The sequence below is a fragment of the Sinohyriopsis cumingii genome, unplaced genomic scaffold, assembly GCF_028554795.1.
Source record: "Sinohyriopsis cumingii isolate HCF-2022 unplaced genomic scaffold, ASM2855479v2 utg000622l, whole genome shotgun sequence".
NCBI lineage: Eukaryota > Metazoa > Mollusca > Bivalvia > Unionida > Unionidae > Sinohyriopsis > Sinohyriopsis cumingii.
This window is the reverse complement of record NW_028315918.1, coordinates 3,219,494-3,238,845: the sequence shown is the minus strand read 5'-3', so window position 1 is coordinate 3,238,845 and position 19,352 is coordinate 3,219,494. Positions and strand designations below refer to the sequence as shown.

Below are 19,352 nucleotides of genomic sequence, written 5' to 3'. Positions count from 1 at the left end.
TATTTAGCTGTTATGGTATTAGATATGATCCACCCGGATCTGCTGAATGCGAGACAAGAAATTTCCTTCAGATTAGAAAGTCATGTTTATTCATAATTACATATTAAATCCGTACGATTATTGGACATTTTTTAAAATTGATTTCTACATTCGATTGGAGGTAGTAAGTCAATATTTGCCTTAGACATGAAGAATATTGACCAGATCTTTACAGTGTTGAAGAAACACGTACATACTGTCTTCAAAAAAACAATATTTTAATAATTGGAATGAATCATAGAAACGTCCTTCACAGTCATGATATTGCCTAATAACTGACAGCAAACTCAAATATAGTTGGTACGCATAAAATAGAAAGGCCTCTGCGCAGTCACAACCTTTATCATTAGACAAATAATAGTAGCAGGAGTAATGATATAAGAACCATATCTAACGGTCTAGCATTTGCTGGGAGCAATTATATGTTCAAGATATTTCATCCCTAACGGGTCTGATGAAGATATAATTAGACACGAAAAACACAGAATCTCTGCAGAGGAAAATGAAAACAGAACAAAGACATTTTATTACTTGAATCATGGGTGGGGAGGTAAAGACTTAACAGTTCAGACCAAACACAACTTGAATAATGTCTTTGTTCGATATACTCTATTCGTCTTGATGCATCGGTGAATCCTAAAAATAAGGTATAACTGGAAAACCCAAGACAACCGTAACTTAATGATTTCAACCAATAGTCTCTAACAAATCTCAAACTTGTTTCTCCTAGAATGATCTTAAAAGGGTGTTATCATACCGTGCAACAGAAAGTGGTTCAAAAACGTTTTGCAACGCAGCAATTGCGAACGTTCCAATGACTTTCACGACTATCTATTTCAGTTCTGTTTCCACCGTAAACCGTGGTCTTATTGTTAGCTGTTGATACAGCTTGTTGTTCAAGTCAGTAATTTTGTGCTAGAATCATTATCACCTTTTTAATCCATTGGTCGCGTTCTTGTAATTCATTATGCAGATCTTTCCTGTGACTGTGTCAACTGAGATTGAAAATTAATATAGTCTGTCATAGATTTACAAAGCCTAGATTTCACTCCTCGTCCTAATGAATTATTTGTAAAAGTTGAATGTAGGGTATTTCACCTTATCTTTCTCGTACAGTTTGTAAGAATTATTGAACATTAGCAGATGTTTTTAATCGATGTCTATATACGTCCGGAGCATAGAAAAAACATTGTTTTTCTATTCTCATACAAACTATTTTGTACTTCTGATATTGTGATACATGTGTTTTAGTACAACCCTATTAAATAGCTGTTAATTTATTCTCAACTTGTTCCCTCCATGGTTTGGTATATTTTAAATCAATATCCTCCAACATCGTATGTTTTTATTCAATAACATATCCTTGTCCAAAAACTAAGTGTAGATATTTCATTAATTTAACAGGATGATGCAGATTTGTGATGCTGTTGTTGACGAGGTTACATATTTCTCCTCTGTTTATATACTAATGCTTCATGGTAAAACCATCGTTTTATGTCCCCTTGGAGATATCAGTGTAATCAGTTTATTCTACGTCCCCTAGAAGATATCAATTTCATTAGTTTATTCTGTGTCCACTAGGAGATATCAATGTCATCAGTTTACTGTTTATTTTACATATAAAAGCATACGCTACTAGCATACGCTGAATGTTTTCCATTTTAATTTTTCATGCTGATATTTACTCTTTTCATTGTACCTTTCTGTAACTGCTTGTAATGCCCATTAGCAATGGTTCTCACGACAACAACAAAAAAAATACAACAACAACAACAACAACAACAACAACAACAAAAACCCAGGCATAACATGCAGAGATTATAACCAATGATGCATAATAACTTGTAATGTCTGAAGTTATATATCCTATCGAGGAACACTACACATATTTAAATCTCAGAAACTCACAAACTGTACCAGTTTTATTGTACTTTCATGGTTCTATGACTATTTGAATAATAACAATTTAGCATTGTACTTGGTGGTAAACACTCTGTAAATGTTTACTAAGAGCGATTTTAAATTTGGCGTTATAAGAAATCTATATTGTCATTGTTCTCACCATTTGGAGTTATACTCTTGTTTACTTTATGTGCAAATCGAGGCTGCAAAACGATCAAAATTAAAGTTGTCTTCAATTAATTTTTATTATTTATGTAATAAATATATCACAAAACCCAACAAAAGAAAAAAAGTAATATTATCTGTGATGGTAGGATAGATTAGCACTGATGTTATCAACCGGATTTATATAACAAATTTCTTCCTCAAAGAGACCAACACCGTATTACTTCAAAAGATCGTCTTTTGTAATATAGCTTTTTTATTTATCTGGCATTAAAGTGGACTTACACGAATTAATGTATATGAAACTTTAATCAGCGAATAACTGAACCGAAATAAAATATTTCATATTTGTATCATTTCTTGTAACGATTATAGACTTTTAGTTCAGTAAAAATAGCCTCAAATTCTCTATTTCCTTCAAATGTTTCCTGCCTCACATGAAACGTTTTTAACAATTTCCCCGAGTCCACCTTCAGTGAGGCTTCAACGTCGTGGAATGAGATATGTATTCTCTTCCTGATTACACTTTGGTTTATTTTCTTGTACCTTTCATACTTTTTGCTGACAAAATTCTATAGATCATCATTGCTTCTTTCATGGCCACTCGTTGCTTTGGGGATCATATTTAAACTGTTGAACTTGATGGTTGAAGAAGATACTATTCGATCATGTAAAACTTGATTGCACATATGCAAGAACAAATAAAAAATATTACACTTAATCTACTATTATTACATTAAACAACTTCTTCGAAAGTGTTCTATATAATGCCGATTTACATGATGTATGGTAGATAGAGTTAATATTATGTTTCCTTCACTCAAAAGTTGTCTGTAGATAAAACCTTTCGTATGTATTACCTGTTAAAAGCTACAACATCTCTGAGATTAAACTGGACAAACTCCTGGCTTCTCAATTTTACGTAGAAAAAGGTCTGGCATACAGAACTTTATCAGTTCTTTAACGCTGATGATTGCCTTAGACTCTAACAAGCCACATCACTGCATATCCATTAAAAATACATCGTGCGGTGTGAATTCGTATAATCTCTTTCACATATTGTATCGTGCGGTGTGAATTCATATAATCTCTTTCACATAACGTATCGTGCGGTGTGAATTCGTATAATATCTTTCACATAGTGTATCGTGCAGTGTGCATTAGTATAATCTCTTTCACATAGTGTATCGTGCAGGGTGAATTCGTATAATCTCTTTCACAAGTGTATCGTACAGTGTGAATTCGTACAATCTCTTTCACATAGTTTATCGTGCAGTGTGAATTCGTATAAACTCTTTCACATAGTGTATCGTGCAGTGTGAATTCGTATATTCTCTTTCACATAGTGTATCGTGCAGCGTGAATTCGTATATTCTATTTCACATAGTGTATCGTTCGGTGTGAATTCGTATAATCTCTCGTGCGCCAGTGCTACAGAGAGTAAATTTTAGAATCTGTCTGTTCCTTTTTTAAATGTTCAGCTTTGACATTTTGGCTTCTTGTAAACGTTTCCACGTTGTCTTGCAAGTTCAACTCTTCGAAGGTCTTTTTGCTTGCTTGCTTGCTTGCTTGAGAGAGAGAGAGAGAGAGAGAGTTATAAATTTTTACAATAATACACTCATTTAAGGATCCTAGGATCCTGAAACTCTGAAAATAAATTGCTTTCAAAGTTATGGAAATAATGACTCGAAGGTTATTTTTCATAACGTTTCTCGAGAGTATTATTTTAGGACTTAATAAAAGAGAGCTAGCTCATTTGTGCAGTTAAATTAGTACGTTCTTCTCCTGCACACAGTAAATCATCCACCGATATATTTATCATTTTATCTCTATCAACTCTTAGTAGTCCAAACCAACTAAAATGCATGGCCCAGTAGAAAATCAATAAAAGACGCATTGGTAAAGCACTTATCACTGTATATTAATATAGTCTATTACAGCTGTTTAATTATAGATCAGAGACCGATGGAAATTCTCTACATTAGAAAAGTTTGGCGCATTTTCACACACACACACACAATAAATGAAAAACAAAATTATCATGCTGAGACATTAATCCCAACACTGAATTATATACATTATATCAAACGTTTGTTATTCTGATAATATAATCATAATACAAACGAAGTTGTTAAGTGTAGGAGTATTACAAAACTACTTTTGACATTGCACTAGAACAAGAGCAGTGTAGCAACGATGCATATCGTTTGTTTTCAATGTTATTAAAGAGGAACACTGTTAGCAAGTCTGATTTCCTATCATTTCGTTTCCAAAAACCAGAAGTTTGCTAGCGGAGAAATTTATTTCCAAAAATAAATTTACAACCACCTCATTGTTTAAAGTTGGCGATATACAAAGCAAATTAAAAATATACATCGCGCTCAAAAGTAAAATGTAAACTCCCAGATTAGAAAATGCTTAAAAATTTGGGCATAACTATTTGGATAGGAAGCAAACTAGTGTAGAAAATTGACACGTGCAAAAGACTGACACGTGCAAAACCTAAGGTATTCATTGATGAAGATGATAAACATTTGAATTAAACCAACGCGTGCTATGTCTGTGAAAGGAAAGTATTTAAAGATAAAGTTCGCGACAACGATCACTTGACTACAGGTAGTAATATTAAAGGGCAGCTCATCATGACTGCAATTTGTGTCACAAATTCTAAAATATATCCCACTATTCTTTCACAGCTTTTTGAGCTACGACATACATTTGCTCAAACTATGAGTTTAATGACACAAAACCAATATTATATATCATGTACCTAGATGCCGCAAAGCATTATGAATGAGGCATCAACCAATGCACAGACTTCAAGCTTTGCGTACAATTACGTTTAAAAAGAATACACCGCGTTGTCTTGATTGGACATCAGTCGTGGCCTTAAATAGAGCTATATACAAATCTGAGATAAAAAGCTAACACTGATACTGAGGCAGACGTTTAAATTATTAAATAACAGTGTTATCAATTAAGAGATTCAAAATATGTGTAAGAGAATAACAGTAAAACGATGTACAGACGCAATGACATTTTACAAAGCCAAAACATGTTTCACTTGCTTAGAGAGCTGCAATGTGTTAGATTCATATAATTTGCTGTTGTAAGAATATTATCAAAAGTTGAAAATAAATACGGTAATAGAATGAGACTATATATGGCTGACACAGATTCATAATGCATTGATGCTGAGACAGAACACTTTTATAGAGCTATAAAAAAGAGAGCATCCATTTTATTTGACACAAGTGACATTGATACATCTATACTATTTCACAAATTAATAAAATGATAACAAACGGTTTTCGAAGATGAACAAGCTGGCACACCTGTGAAATAGTTTTGTGGGTTAAGATCATAACATTATTCATTCAAGCCGGACAATGATGAAATGAAGGTCTCTACAGGAATAAAAGGTGCGTGATTAAAACGAAATGGAAATGTGAGATGTACCGGGAGTATTTCTTTCATTGCAAGGAAATTCATCAAGAGATGACACTGCTTATATCATACAACCATAAGAGTGATATCATCCAAATGAACAAAGTAGCACTGACAAGTGTTTCTGGATTAACAACGTACATGTATTACATTATTGACACGTTAGCACTGTACGGTAGCTGTGACGCTCGGACAGAAAGTATACAGTACATGGTACTTGCAACATGACACGCCATTGACATGGAATTTCTAAACGCATTAAAATTTGGTTGTTTTCTTGTTTTATAGAGTACAATTTATCGTTGAATTTCACCTGGAATAGCATGGTTCTCCTCACACACTGTTTCCGTCTTATTGTTAATCCTTGCAGTAATAGACCACCAAAAACTTGTATTTTCTCTCAAATGTTTGATTAAAGGGTAAATAGTTAGTTTGAACATTTGCCATTAACTGCTAATTAGTTAAGAGTATTTTGCTTGTTTACGTCGTCAAGATTCACAGAGTCATCAGTTAGAAACAAAGTACACTGATAAATATCAAGCCAGTAGCTCTAACCAATTATCATTAGAACATACCACTATCACCTTTTCATCTTTTTGTGACCACATTCTATATCGTAAAGCTCGTTGCACAGATTACAAAAGCGATATCGAAATATTTATATATTCCATCTATATTATATTAATGGAAAAGTAATCAATCCACGAAAGTATCATCTTATGACGATATGCCGAATACATGATGATTAAAATATAATTGTTTACCGATTGTTTTGAGTGTTGATCAGTGTTATGCATATCTATATTTTTGGTTACTCCTGGTAAATAATTTTATCTAAGTTTTTGTAATTTGAATTAATTGTAATTATTTTCTTTAGTTATAGTTTGCCTAATTGACTAAGGTCTGTTAGTATAATCATTAAGAGCGTACAGTTGCTTTGGATATATAAACAGATGCTTATGTTTGTGTTGAAAATTAATAATAATGATCTTAACAACAAGTTGTTGATGACTTTGGGTTCATTTCTCATTGGCTTTTAGGGTTTGGACGGCTTTAGAAGAATTGAGTAATTTCCCATTGGATTGTCTAGTTAACATAAATAGGTATTTCGAAACATATTGAGTAGCCAGATCTGTCACGTTGGGTATGTTGTGAAATGGTTGTAATAAAAGGCTATATAAGGAGAGAACCAATCAATCAGATTCATTCCTATTCTTGGAGTAATTCTTATTTCTCGCGTTTCTGTTGTAACATCGAGTCTACAGACGTGTTTTACGTTGTACTTAGATATTATTTGAGAAGAAAACCATTTGTTTGGACTGTTCGGTGGAATTAGAAAGTGCTTATTTTGGGACTGCAATATTATTCTGGAACTATTGTGAATTATTCAAAGGAATTCTGGACAGCGGCATTTTGACTAAGTCATGATTCTTGGCGGACCAATATATTTCCGGTTCTGAATTTTCAACGGAACTGTTCATTCTTATGGACTTCAAAATAGCTCTTTCATGATTAATTTGGATTCACATAATACTGTAATTTCCTCTCACAATTTTCATTTATAACTTGATAATTCAATTATTTGTTAAGTTTTACAAAACGTGTTGGTTTTGCTTCTTTCTTTTACTTAGTTTATGACCACATAGTCGTACCATCAGACACGAAATAAATCTGATGAGCATCGATATTTACTTTACAAATCTGCCAATATTATGAAAATGTTATAGTCATTTAACTTGTAAAGATCGTCGCTTCCGTAGGATATGGTTAGGTCTTTGCAGAACCATTCTGTAGAAAATATTTACCATTGCATTGTTAGCATCTTTTTTTTACCTTTATGGTAAACGACACAAATAAACTACCGAGTACAATCAATATAGTTGGGTTCAGCTTTGATATTGTTATATATGTTTGATATAATTATATCTGATTTAATATATATATTTATTTCAATTTAATGTTTGTCAGTTTTTTTTTTTAAAAAGTTATTTTTCATTGCATGATATTGTAATGTAAATTTATTCACTAGAGATGATACTTTTTCAGATAATAGTTTGACCTTGACTGTTCGTTTTATAAACACCAGCTGTTGATCTAGATCCTGACCTTGATTGAAAATTACTAGCAACCACGTAAATAAGTTCTATTTTATTTTATCATGGGACTTCGTGTTTAAGATATAAACAATTTTTTAATTTTATATTTCTTAGAGTAAAATGATTGGTGTTTGTCAGGGTCACACTGGGTGTACGTGACCTTTAAAAAATACATAATTCTATGAGCTTCCAGAACATTATCACATAACCCCTTGTTTACATTTTAGATAACCATATAACCTCTGTTTTGGAGAATTATTCTCAGTGGAAGCTGGGCTGTTACACTGGAAGTTATATACTATGCTGTTTGGATTTATTTCAAATTACTTGGAATCAAAATGATTAGTTCTGTTATTTTTCTGGAAAATACGTGTGCTCATGTAAAATTGTTGAACAAGGACCGTTTTTTTAAAATTTAAATTCATTCAGCTATCAGAAACCGGAGTGATAATTCTTGTTTCTACAAGAAACTATAGACTTCAACACTACATATTGCAGTATACGTCATCGTCCTCCATCTTGGATTCTTCGTCGGGATTCGAACTTGAAATCAGTAGAACATTTTATTATTAGGACTACTAAATTTTATTCGTGGATTATTCTTGGATTAATTTTGGATTTTATTATATAAAACCGTAGGTTCATATTTTTTATTTTTTTATAGAATTTTCCAGGGAAATAAAGTATAGCATTTTCCAAAGCTTGTTATTTTCATTCCTTGTGTTACTGTTTATTCGAGCCTAAACACGTGACAAAAGAATATGCAAACGTATGTTTTCGTGTTAAAGGATGTTCGCGGTGGATGTATGCAATGATAAATTTCCTTTAGGTATTTAGCCCTTTGCGGGATCTTTTCCTGTTTATGAGAAGTTATGCATTTTAACCATTCTCGTAGATTTTCTTAGCTTTTTATTGTAACTAAGAAAAGAGTCATTACCTGTAGAAACTTGTAAGTACGCGCACCCATCATAACTGTAATGAACAAACATAACACCCATCACAACTGTAATGAAAATGTATAACACCCATCATAGATATAATGAAAATGTACTCGTATTTTACTTGATAATCTGACGGTTAGGTAGTAAAAGTCAGTTAGTTTTGGTTGCTTTTACCCCTAGTATCGTTTAGACCATGCCGACCACCATCACTCTGATTAGAGGCATGTAGAGAAAACGCAGCGTCCAAGTTGTTCAAACACTTAGTCACCAATCTTTTTTTTCCTCAGCCTTTCATTCCGGTGGACCAGTATCTTTAATCTGTCTACAATTTGTCTCTGAAAGTCATGGATATTTTTGTCTTGTCTAAATATTTTGTCATCGGCTCCATCTGGAGCAAATACCTTGAACAGACAGTTGTTCCCATTTATCAAGAGATGAAGCACGTACCTCTGGTACACTTATCATAGATATATACTTAACGTGAAAATAAACCAAAGTGGTTTGATCCTGCCAAAAGTGCTTTGCTATTTCCTTGAAAATATACGTTACACGCATGGCGTGAAAATCTATCGCTTTTACATATGATACTCAGTCTGATAATTCTGCCACTCTGTTGTTGGTTGTGATGACTATTTAATGGTATGAAACAAAGTCACCACGAAAAGACTTTAACGGGAAAAGATTAGAACAACGTGTAACAGTTAGCATTTAAACATTTATTGTTTGTGTCATTGATTTCATCATTGAAAATTTATAGAATTAAAAGACCAGTAGCTGTACCAGATTCAGAACAGCCATGTTTGAATGTCTGACAGTTGCTAGAAAATTCTAACAATTTACCTGATATGCCTTGAATAACTGTGACACAGAGTGATTTTATAGTTTACGGTATGCTTCAAACATTAAGGATCAACACTTGGTTCGTTGTTACCATTTGCAATTACTGTGTCTTTACATTTTCCCATGTACATTTTAAATGGGTTTTTAAAAAAAAAAATCATAAAAATTAAAAGCCTGTTTTGGAAAATACTTTTTTTTGTAGCAAATTAGGCAAAAGTCAATTTACTCTCAGGTAATCAGCTTTGAACCAGCTAAAAGAAGCTGAAATTGATACCTTTACAACTTCTTCAATGTTAATGCCTGATGATGGAACAAATTAATAGCTCAGTTTCTATCTACATGAAGCTTTGCCTATTGAAGTGCAGAATGGTGAACACGATTATCATATTGATCAGTCGACTTCTTAATATTTATTACCTGAAAGGTTCAAGTTTACCGGAGATCGGATTTTGAGAAATTTACATTTTTGGATTTTGATGCTTGATGTTATTATTGTCCATTGTTATATCCATAGCTTTAAGCAATTGGCTGTTGAAGTCTTATTTTGGAAATAAACAAACAGGATGCACACCTCCTTCTCGCAAACAAAACAGAAGAAAAGAAGAAGAAGAAAGAAAAAAGAAGAAGAAAAAACGAAAACAAACAACAACAAAAGCTCCAGCTATATATATATTGCCACCTACCAAATAATGGATTATGCTGTTTGAATTTGGTTTCATTTCTTTCATGTAGTGTGATTTCAGCATTTTGTGATTTTAAAAGTTTTTGCCCTTGAGCCTTGCAACGTTCTGCATTGACCTCTGTTTAATTCCTGTGAACGTTTTCCAAATCAACTAATAAACTGAATTCTATGTGCATCTTTTGACTTTTTCATAGTAAATTGTCTGTTGGTTATTTAACCAAAGATTCATCATGCATTTTTACTCGATATTTCCATATATTTGTACGGAAACTTGTAAAGAAGATAAACACAAAATCTGAATCTGTACAAAGGTATTTGCAACATACTTAAATACTGCTTGCAAGTAGCTCCAAATAATTTAAAATGTAGCTGCTTAGGTTAATAAGATGAATTTGAAGACATATTCAATATGTGAAGATGATAAAGACGTGTGTGTATTTTAGAGAGATAGAAAACTTAATTGTCTAAACGAGTACTATAGAAAAGAAATTTAAAAAATGAGATAACAAAACCGAGAACGCAAACATTACGGGTTTTGGAAAAGACAAAGGTACGATAATGATGACATTTTCAAATTTTTTATTTAAAGAACAAGAGTAACAATTTAAAAAGCAGGAATAAAAAAATATCAGACAAGACGTTGAAGAAATTCGAGACACCATCAAATGACTTTAATCGAAGATGGATAAACTTTGCAAAACCCGTTTAGTGATCACGCTGATCCATAGTCATCAATGCATCTCTCTGACCATGAATCATAAAGAAAATTATTTCATTGAAAGAAAAAGATATGGGATTGCTAAGGACTACATATCACAAAATGATAAAATGTCAGCAATAAACAAAACAGAAGCGCTGGGTGAAAAGAGAATAATTCACAATGGCTAATATCACCATCAAACCCATTCTGAATAGTATTTGTCACTTATCACTGATTTGCTTTACTGCAAGATACATAGTTACTCGTGTACTGAGAACTATTGTAACGAGTTGTTAAAGACACTTGTGCATCAACAAAAAGTAATGAGAACACATTAACGTATCGATGATTTGACAGTATTTTCATTTAATATAGTTCTTTTGTAGTGAAATTAACATGTTTGAAAGTTATACAAATTACAGTCATTGCAGAGATTATGTGCCCCATATCAGGTGGAAGTTATGTAGTCGTCTTTCAGTTCGTTTTGTAAAGTGCATACGTTTTCGACTGAAATAAATTTGCAAGTTATTGATGTTACAAATATAAATTAAGACATCTGATTGTGATTTCAAATTGTATCCGCTCTTGCGTTTACGATAATTTCATATTTTCCTAAATTGTTTCTCGTCCATCTTCCACAACGCCTTTCAGTTCCCATATTCTCAATTTATCTCTTTGTATTCCCATTTAATTTTTTTTTGTGCTCAATTCCTGTTTGCAATCTTCAGTTTCTGAAGAAATGAGGTTGTTGTTATTTTTCTTCTTCGATAATTATAATTATTTTTGAACTTGTGCTTTGTTCGGTTCTTCTGAATTTTCTTCGGGATTTAAATCTGTAAATAAAATGGCTATCACATCATCTTGGTGTAAGAGCGTATGAATTTAAATTTACGAGTATGCATGTACTTCTTTTACTTTTTTGTAAATAATGTGCTCGATTCATTGATATCAGCAAATAAACAAAATTTAAAATAATACACTATTGTAAAATAATACCATCGAGTCATTCCATAACTCTATCACTATGTCAGGATATTAAAGAAAATTTCTTTAACTGCCATCATATTTTCATTTTCGTCTTGCTCGCGTTTCACATATTTGCACTGAAATTTGGAAAGTTAATGTGCTGCAAATGTAGATCAGAATATGGGCTAGTTGCAGGCAATTATACCAAAAGGCAATGTCTAGTAAGCAAAAATTTAAATGTTACATTGTGCAACGAAATAAGACTGATATTTAGTTTGATAAATGAAAACGATGGATAGAATGAAATGTTCTAAGTATTAAATAGGTAAATATGGAACAGAGTGTATCAAACAAACCCGAGACCAGCACATATTTATTTTGTATATGGCATCTTTATTTTGGGTGATTAATATCAGAGTAGTATTTTTCTCCAAGTATTTTGCTCTATATTCTGCTATCCTTCTTTTCTAATCCTATTTTTTAAGGACATTTTGCGGTAATTTTTTTTTTTTTAAAATAATATTCATGAAAGTATCGTATGAAGTGGTTTTACCACGTAAACACTCCATGTGTGATCATCAAAAACCTCCGGCATGTAGAAATACGCTTTCGATCTTCCCAATCAAGTGCAGTAGCCCACATGATTAGTATCTGCATCGTTTATATCGTACAATTCTCTTTCTCCATTTTGTTTGTGAGCTTTTCGGTACAGTAGGTGTGGTATTTTATCATCTGCATTCAATTCACTGGTCCAGTAAGATTTAAAGTATGGACTGCACTTTGACAGTGAATAAACTGACCGAAGCGGAATTGGAACTTCTTGAAGTTTTGTTTACTTATTTATTTATTTTGGCCCTCGTGTGATGGTTTTTATTTTTATTTTTACCATGGCGCTGGTCTACCTAAATATTCACTACTTGTACGCGTTGGAAAGGCATCATTGCACATTACTTCTAGAGACATTCATTTATGTGTGTCTCTGTTGTTGCTGAGAAAAATGAAATGTCTTCTCGTGTAACCAATTATATTCATATGATACCAGTCTTACAGCACGAAGCCATATTAAAACCTTAGCAAATTTTATTTCATTAAACTTATGGACTTTTTCTATAAGACGAATTTTTACTTATATTTTAGATCGTCGACAAAAAATGAATTGTTGCTGAAAAGTGTCCGATCTGAGTTCAGGCACCCATATGCAGATTCAATGTAATCTTCCATGCACATTGCAGCTTGAGACCGGTGCCTTATCCAAACCTTAAAATTAAAACCAATTAGAATTGAGTATTAAGAAATGAAAATGGCTTTTATCAGTTCGCCACCTGACCTAAGTCTGAAAAGAAATCTTAAACAGAATAGAAGGAGTATGTTTACCATGGTTAGCAATAATTTTTCCAATGACTGCAAGACACAACACTTAAAAGAAACGTAAATTAACAAGCGTAACTAAAACAGTTATATTTCTTTTCATGTGAACTGATCGAACTGGAAGTTACTGTTTAATCTTTCTAACTCGAATAAATTCTACAGAAATAACTTTAACTTTAATGTGTGGGTTTATATTTTGTAAAATATTTTATCACAGGTTAAAATAATTTTTTTAAAGATCACCATTGTCATTGTCATTATCATTGAGTCCAATATAGAAGAAAAAAGGACTTTCTTGCAAATATATTTTGCTACGAGCACAAAATATTCATTGTTTTCTGCAAAAATTATGAAAATTTGTCGAAAGGAGCTTTTGCAACATGGAATAACTTGTGACAGTTCATGGCAGGGCAGTTCGTTATTAGGATATGACTAATCTTGCGCAGGCCCATGACGTCATGTGCAGAAATATGGCGGACGGTAGTGGAGTAGAAGGCAGCTGCCAGCTAGGTAATTGAGCTATTCTAGTCGGTTATATTGCTTATGTAGTAAATACACTAGATCATCTGATATGTTCAGTGAATTTTCTCGATGGTTAAGTTGAACAAAATCTGCAGTACAGCATGGAAAGACTGATATGAGCTTTTAAAACCAATTGATCATGCCTTGGTTACGTCGTCTGTCATTTTTCCGGTAAACCTTGGACCAGGAATTATTCCCAGTCTTACTCGTTTGACCTTGATTAACCCATAAACAGTTCTCAAGACATCCTGCAAATGATTTGTGCACTGAATTTTATCGTAAAGCTTCTTTCCTTTCAGTAATAGATTTTTGTAAACATGTCCAAATCAAGTACGGTAATTGGAATTAAGATGCAGGTGGTCCAGTTTGAGGTGGGTGGGTGGGGACATTTGTATTCTGATAATCACTGCAAGTAGGCAGCGCTGAACTTTTTTTGTGCATTAAATTGAGTAGAATTCAGATTCGCACTGAACACGTGATGAAGAATATGCATTTTGACACTTGTTTTTTCACTTGATAGTTTGAAGAGTTGAGTTGTGAAACAATATTAATACCCCTACCTCTCTTGTCAGCAGTGTACTAAAGTAAACCTATATCTTTCTGTTGAGTAGCCAGATGTGATTCACACCTGGTGTATTGTCTGCATCCCCTCTGCAAGTATGTATATACTGCATCCATATCCGTAAATGCCAACTGTCTAGGCAGTGTAGGGCCATCTGGAGAATGAGAAAGTATTTTGTCATGGGAGTGGGGACAGTGTGTATGACCCAGATAATGTTCGGCAGTTGATACTAAATTATTTACTCATGTAAGTATGTGGCAAATGACTGGAAATTCAAATTTAGGTAGAAGTTGTTTTCTTTCAAGTATTTAATATGTTTTTTTTATATACAAAAAATAGCAGGTAGACTTAGCGTTGTCATATATCATCACCACAAATGTACATGCATATGTGCACACATTCACTTATTTCACTTCCACGCATATCTTAGAAAACAAAAATGTACAGTAATTGTCTTTTAAAATGTACTGGACAGTGAAATAAATTATCAGCTTGTACCTTGCTTTTCCCATTAATTCATTGGATTGTTTGAAGGTAATGCAAATGGTGTTGGTGTTCACTATGCAATCGTTTTGGACAGGATAGTACTGTTGTTAAAACCTTCCCAATGGAGGGTGATGTTAATATGTTGATGGATATTGTATAGACTAATGTTGCTATGGTGTTTGTAGTATGTGTAAAATACAGAATGCCCATCATTTTTTGCTTCACTTAATAGAATAAGGCTCCATTGACTGAAATTTTGTTTTCTTGAACTTTGTTTACTTTGCCTATTGCTTAAGTGTGTAAGTGTTTTGCATTCGGAATTGAATTTACACCCACAGTGACACTGCTTTTAACCTTGCCATTCCAAATTCACATTAATAGACCTGGGAGCTCTAAAGCTTTAATATGATGGGTAGGGAAGTTGGTTGTGCTTTGTTGTGGATTATAAATTATGTTAATGTCAGTGGATTGCATACTGCGGAAAGGGTGAATTTGAACATTGTAATGTGTTTGGAAATGTAGAGATCTTGGCTCTCCCTGATATATGTATGCATTTTTTCATGTTACATGCACGTGTCCAGCACGATTGTCATTCATGTGGATACCACCAGCACTGTCATCATGTTCAATCTTGCGCATCATTAAATATTCATAAACTCTTGTAGAATCTGATTTCATATGAATTTATAATACCCAGAAATCTGTTTTATCACACTTTAATTCCCTTCTAGATCAGTATTTGAATAGCACTAAGCTTGATGACATCATCAGCTGTTGCTAAAAAGTATGTTTGCAGTCATGATGGCTGACACTCTTTTACATGACAGATTCCACACACTGCATTTTTCCAAATTAAAATTTTTATTTAAATTTCACTTGTTTATTGTAAATGCTGACCTTTCTTTATACAGGTATGAGTATGTTTTGAACTTTTAATATTCTTCATTTTTATTCTTCAACCAGTGGCCTTGGTTGTGACTTAAATGGATTTAATATTTGATGGACAAGGGATAACGAAATGTTTTTATACTTGCTACCGATTTTGAGTAATTTACAAGTAATGTTACTTAAATTGTATGATACTTAAATAGTAGTTACTGTTATTATGGCAAATTGATGATTCACAATAGTGTCCAAATAAAATTTTGTGAAAGCTTAGATTACTTGCATGTTTTATATTATTATAGTCCATATAATTTAAAGACCATTACAACAAAATAGGGCATAATTCATTTTTGCCAATTAATTGCAGGTGCCTATATGCTCTCTCAATAGAACATGGTTTCAAAATGGGTCTGTGGATTAGATGTCAAGTTAAGAAAAGGAAAGGTCAATTTTGGACACTAGGGCAACTATTTTGCATGAATTGCCTCCTAGCAACAATCCTGGCCATGCCCCTGCACATCCATGTAAGGCAAAGAATTCTAATGGGGATAAGATTGCATTAGTTTGTAGATGTGCTTTACCACACTTAAACTCAGATGTAGACTGCTTTGGTGGCCTAAGTGGTTAGAGCACCCACCTTGGATCCAGGAGTATAACATGTTTAGGCTCGAATAAACAGTAACACAAGAAAGAGTGAAAACAACAAGCTTTCAAAAATTTAACAAATTATTTATTTCTCTGTAAAAATGAAAAAATAAGAACTTACGGTTTTGAGAATCAAATTCAAAAATAACCCTAGAATAAAACTTTAGAAGTCCAAATATTGAAATGTTCTAAGGAATTCAAGTTCGAGTCCCGATGAAGAATCCAAAATGAAAGGCAATGACATATGCTGTATCCTGTACTGTGTTGAAGTCTACAGTTCCTTGTAGAAACACAAGAAATAACACATCAGTTTTGGAAATCTGAATAAAATTTTAAAGAAATGTCTGCATGAGCACTCAAAATAATTTTACACTTTTACATCCCAGTGTTTAGAAGCCCAACTCCGATCTCTCTCTCTCTCTCTCTAAGCATCACTATTAAAATTAAGTAATGCACAATTTTGGAAATGCCTAATTGCAAAAAGAGGATCACATGATCATGTTTACATATAAAAAAAATCCCATAGCCCCAGTATGACCTTGATAAAAACCAATAATTTTACTTTTAGGAAAAACGTTTATTTCACTAAAATCTATTTACAAGTCTAGGGTCACGTATCCAACAAAGCCTTAATCTCACCCTTATTATTCCCACAATAACAATAAATTAACAAAAAGAACTCGTTCGTGTGACTGTTACTAATTATGAATTAAGGTCTGGAACCTGGTCAGCCTTAGGTGTTTACAGTTAGAGTTAGGTCAAACAGATTTTCTGAAATAAATTCCAAATCACGTAAACAAGATTATATTAAAATAGCATAATAGCATGTAAAATAAAAATAAATTTTTAAAGCTGATAAACAAACAATAAAATTAACATAAATATGAATTAAATCAGATATATGTAACAGGAGGTCTCAGATTCAAACCCTGGTTGAGTCATACCAAAGACTTGATAAAAATGGTACTAACTGGTGCCTCACTTGATGCTCAGCATTTGGAGGTTGGTGTTAGGACTTGTCTGCAGGTATCTGCATGGTATATGATGCTTCATGTCTGCAGCATGATGCCCCAGTGCTAAACATTACTATAAGCTACCATACTGCAAACAACGTAGCAGTATGATTGAAAAGCTTTTAAAGCTACATAAAAAATCCAAATCACACGTACACACCAACTTGGATGTATATTGGGGCAGGGGTGGTTATTGGTTGTCGGATTTGGGTTCAGTGGGGATTGAAGAATGTGTGTGTAGACAAAGATTCTTTGTGAGAAACTTTTATTTATTAATTTAAATATCAGAAAAAGAGACTTTAAGTGAGAAGAATACAAAATATCTGTTTTAGTTACCTTAGTGACAATTTCCTTGGAAGAGTTAACATAATTTCTCTGTTGTCCACAAATTGCAACCCAGTCATAACCCAATGATCTGGTTACTTGCTGATGGGATGTTAATTATGATGTACTGTGATCTTTAATGAAGGTAGATGTCAAATAGAAATATTGGAGTCATCGATATAGATTGTCATAGCTGATAACCTTTGTTGGAACCATTACTACCTGGTGATCAGCTTACCAGTAGGAAAGGAAATACTATCCATGTGATATTATATCCTGCTTTTACTTTGATTGGATCTGCTACTTTATTTTGTATTGATTTTAGACTGCCTCATGTGGATAAGAGCTTATCCTATCATTGTATTGGCTCTAGCTATTACCGACTTTAAAAAAAAATTAATTCATGCATGGTAGGAAATGTTTAGGAAGAATTTGTACCTTGAGCACATGACAAGTTTGTCTCCAACTTATGCATAAAGGCATATAACATGATTAACCATATTATTTTGTGATGATTTTTAATAAAAAAAGCCGTTAGTGTGTGTAATTAGGTATAAATACGTGAAAGTGGATGGGGAGTTTACTGTTGATACACTGCCCATGATTAATGAGTTTACTTTCTTAATTAAAAGCTGTATATGCTGTGAATGGTGCTGATTTTGATAACACTTTGTAAATGAATAAGAGAAGAAATTGATATTAGCTTTCATACATTACATGGCACAATTTTGCCTTCTGTGATTTTAAGGTCTGACTGCTGTTAAAAAGTGATTGATTTTTGTCAAGCTGTTAGTGGGAAGTGAGATGTAACTGTCATTCCTGCTGGTGTCATTGTCAACAGTTTGTTATATATTTTATTTGTTTGGTGTAAGTCTTCTTTTTCACTTCTGTTTCCTTAACTCTTTGACAGATTCTCATCATACTTGGCACAAGCTAATATAAAGCAGAGACATTTCATTCTGTGACAGTGTGTTGTCAATCTGATTAAAATCAGATCTCCACTGTCCTGTGTGAAGATCTGATGGCAACCGCTCGGGTGGCCTAGTGGTTAGAGTGTCTGCCTTGTTGTGGGAGTTCGCGTGTTAGAACCCTGCCGAGTCATACCAAAGACTTATAAAAATGTTACTAACTGTTGCCTGGCAAGGTGCTCAGCATTAAGTGGTTAGTGTTAGGACTGGTCAGCCTGGTGCCAGAATAATGTGAGTGGGACATAATGCTACATGTCTGTGGCATGATGCCCCAGTGCTAGACATCACTGTAAACTGCCACACTGCAGACATCATAGCAATATGACTGAAAAATTGTTAAAGCTAGTGGAGATCCGATTATAATCAGATTGGTATGTTGCTTCATGTTTTCTGTTTGGTTATTTTTCCTAAATCTCTTTGATGCATTATCTTTATTCTTGGGATTTATCATTTGAAACTAAGGCCAAATGAGATGTGTGTTTCCAGTTGGACAACAATCCCAGTTTCTCATTGCAAACCCTGGCATTCTTTTCCCAATGGTAAGAAAAAAATCAAATATATATATATATTATAATGTTTGCAAATAGAAAGAAAAGAAATAACATCCAGCCTACCCTAATTTTAAAACCAGTGCATTAGGAAACACATATTTGTTTCCTTGGCCTATGCCATTCAGTAACATGCTTGCTTGCCCCTTTCACCTTAGGGTCATGATTACAGGGACAGAACATTTGCATTATTTTTGGGTTACATTTTGGAAACAAATTTGCTTGTACACCTGTATTTCATAAATCCCTTAAT

General features: G+C 33.2%; 1 protein-coding gene across 13 annotated transcripts in view; it reads left to right on the top strand.

The window, feature by feature from the left end:
• The first annotated feature begins 13,584 nt into the window (after window positions 1–13,584).
• LOC149773691 (uncharacterized) overlaps window positions 13,585–19,352 on the top strand; it is a 166,198-nt gene continuing 160,430 nt past the window's right edge. For all 13 annotated transcript variants that reach the window (XM_089946154.1, XM_089946166.1, XM_089946165.1 and 10 more), the window contains exon 1: window positions 13,585–13,656. In XM_089946154.1, coding sequence (XP_089802280.1) covers window positions 13,605–13,656 — 52 coding nt within the window. In that variant the 5' untranslated portion in view covers window positions 13,585–13,604. The remainder of the gene's footprint in view (window positions 13,657–19,352) is intronic.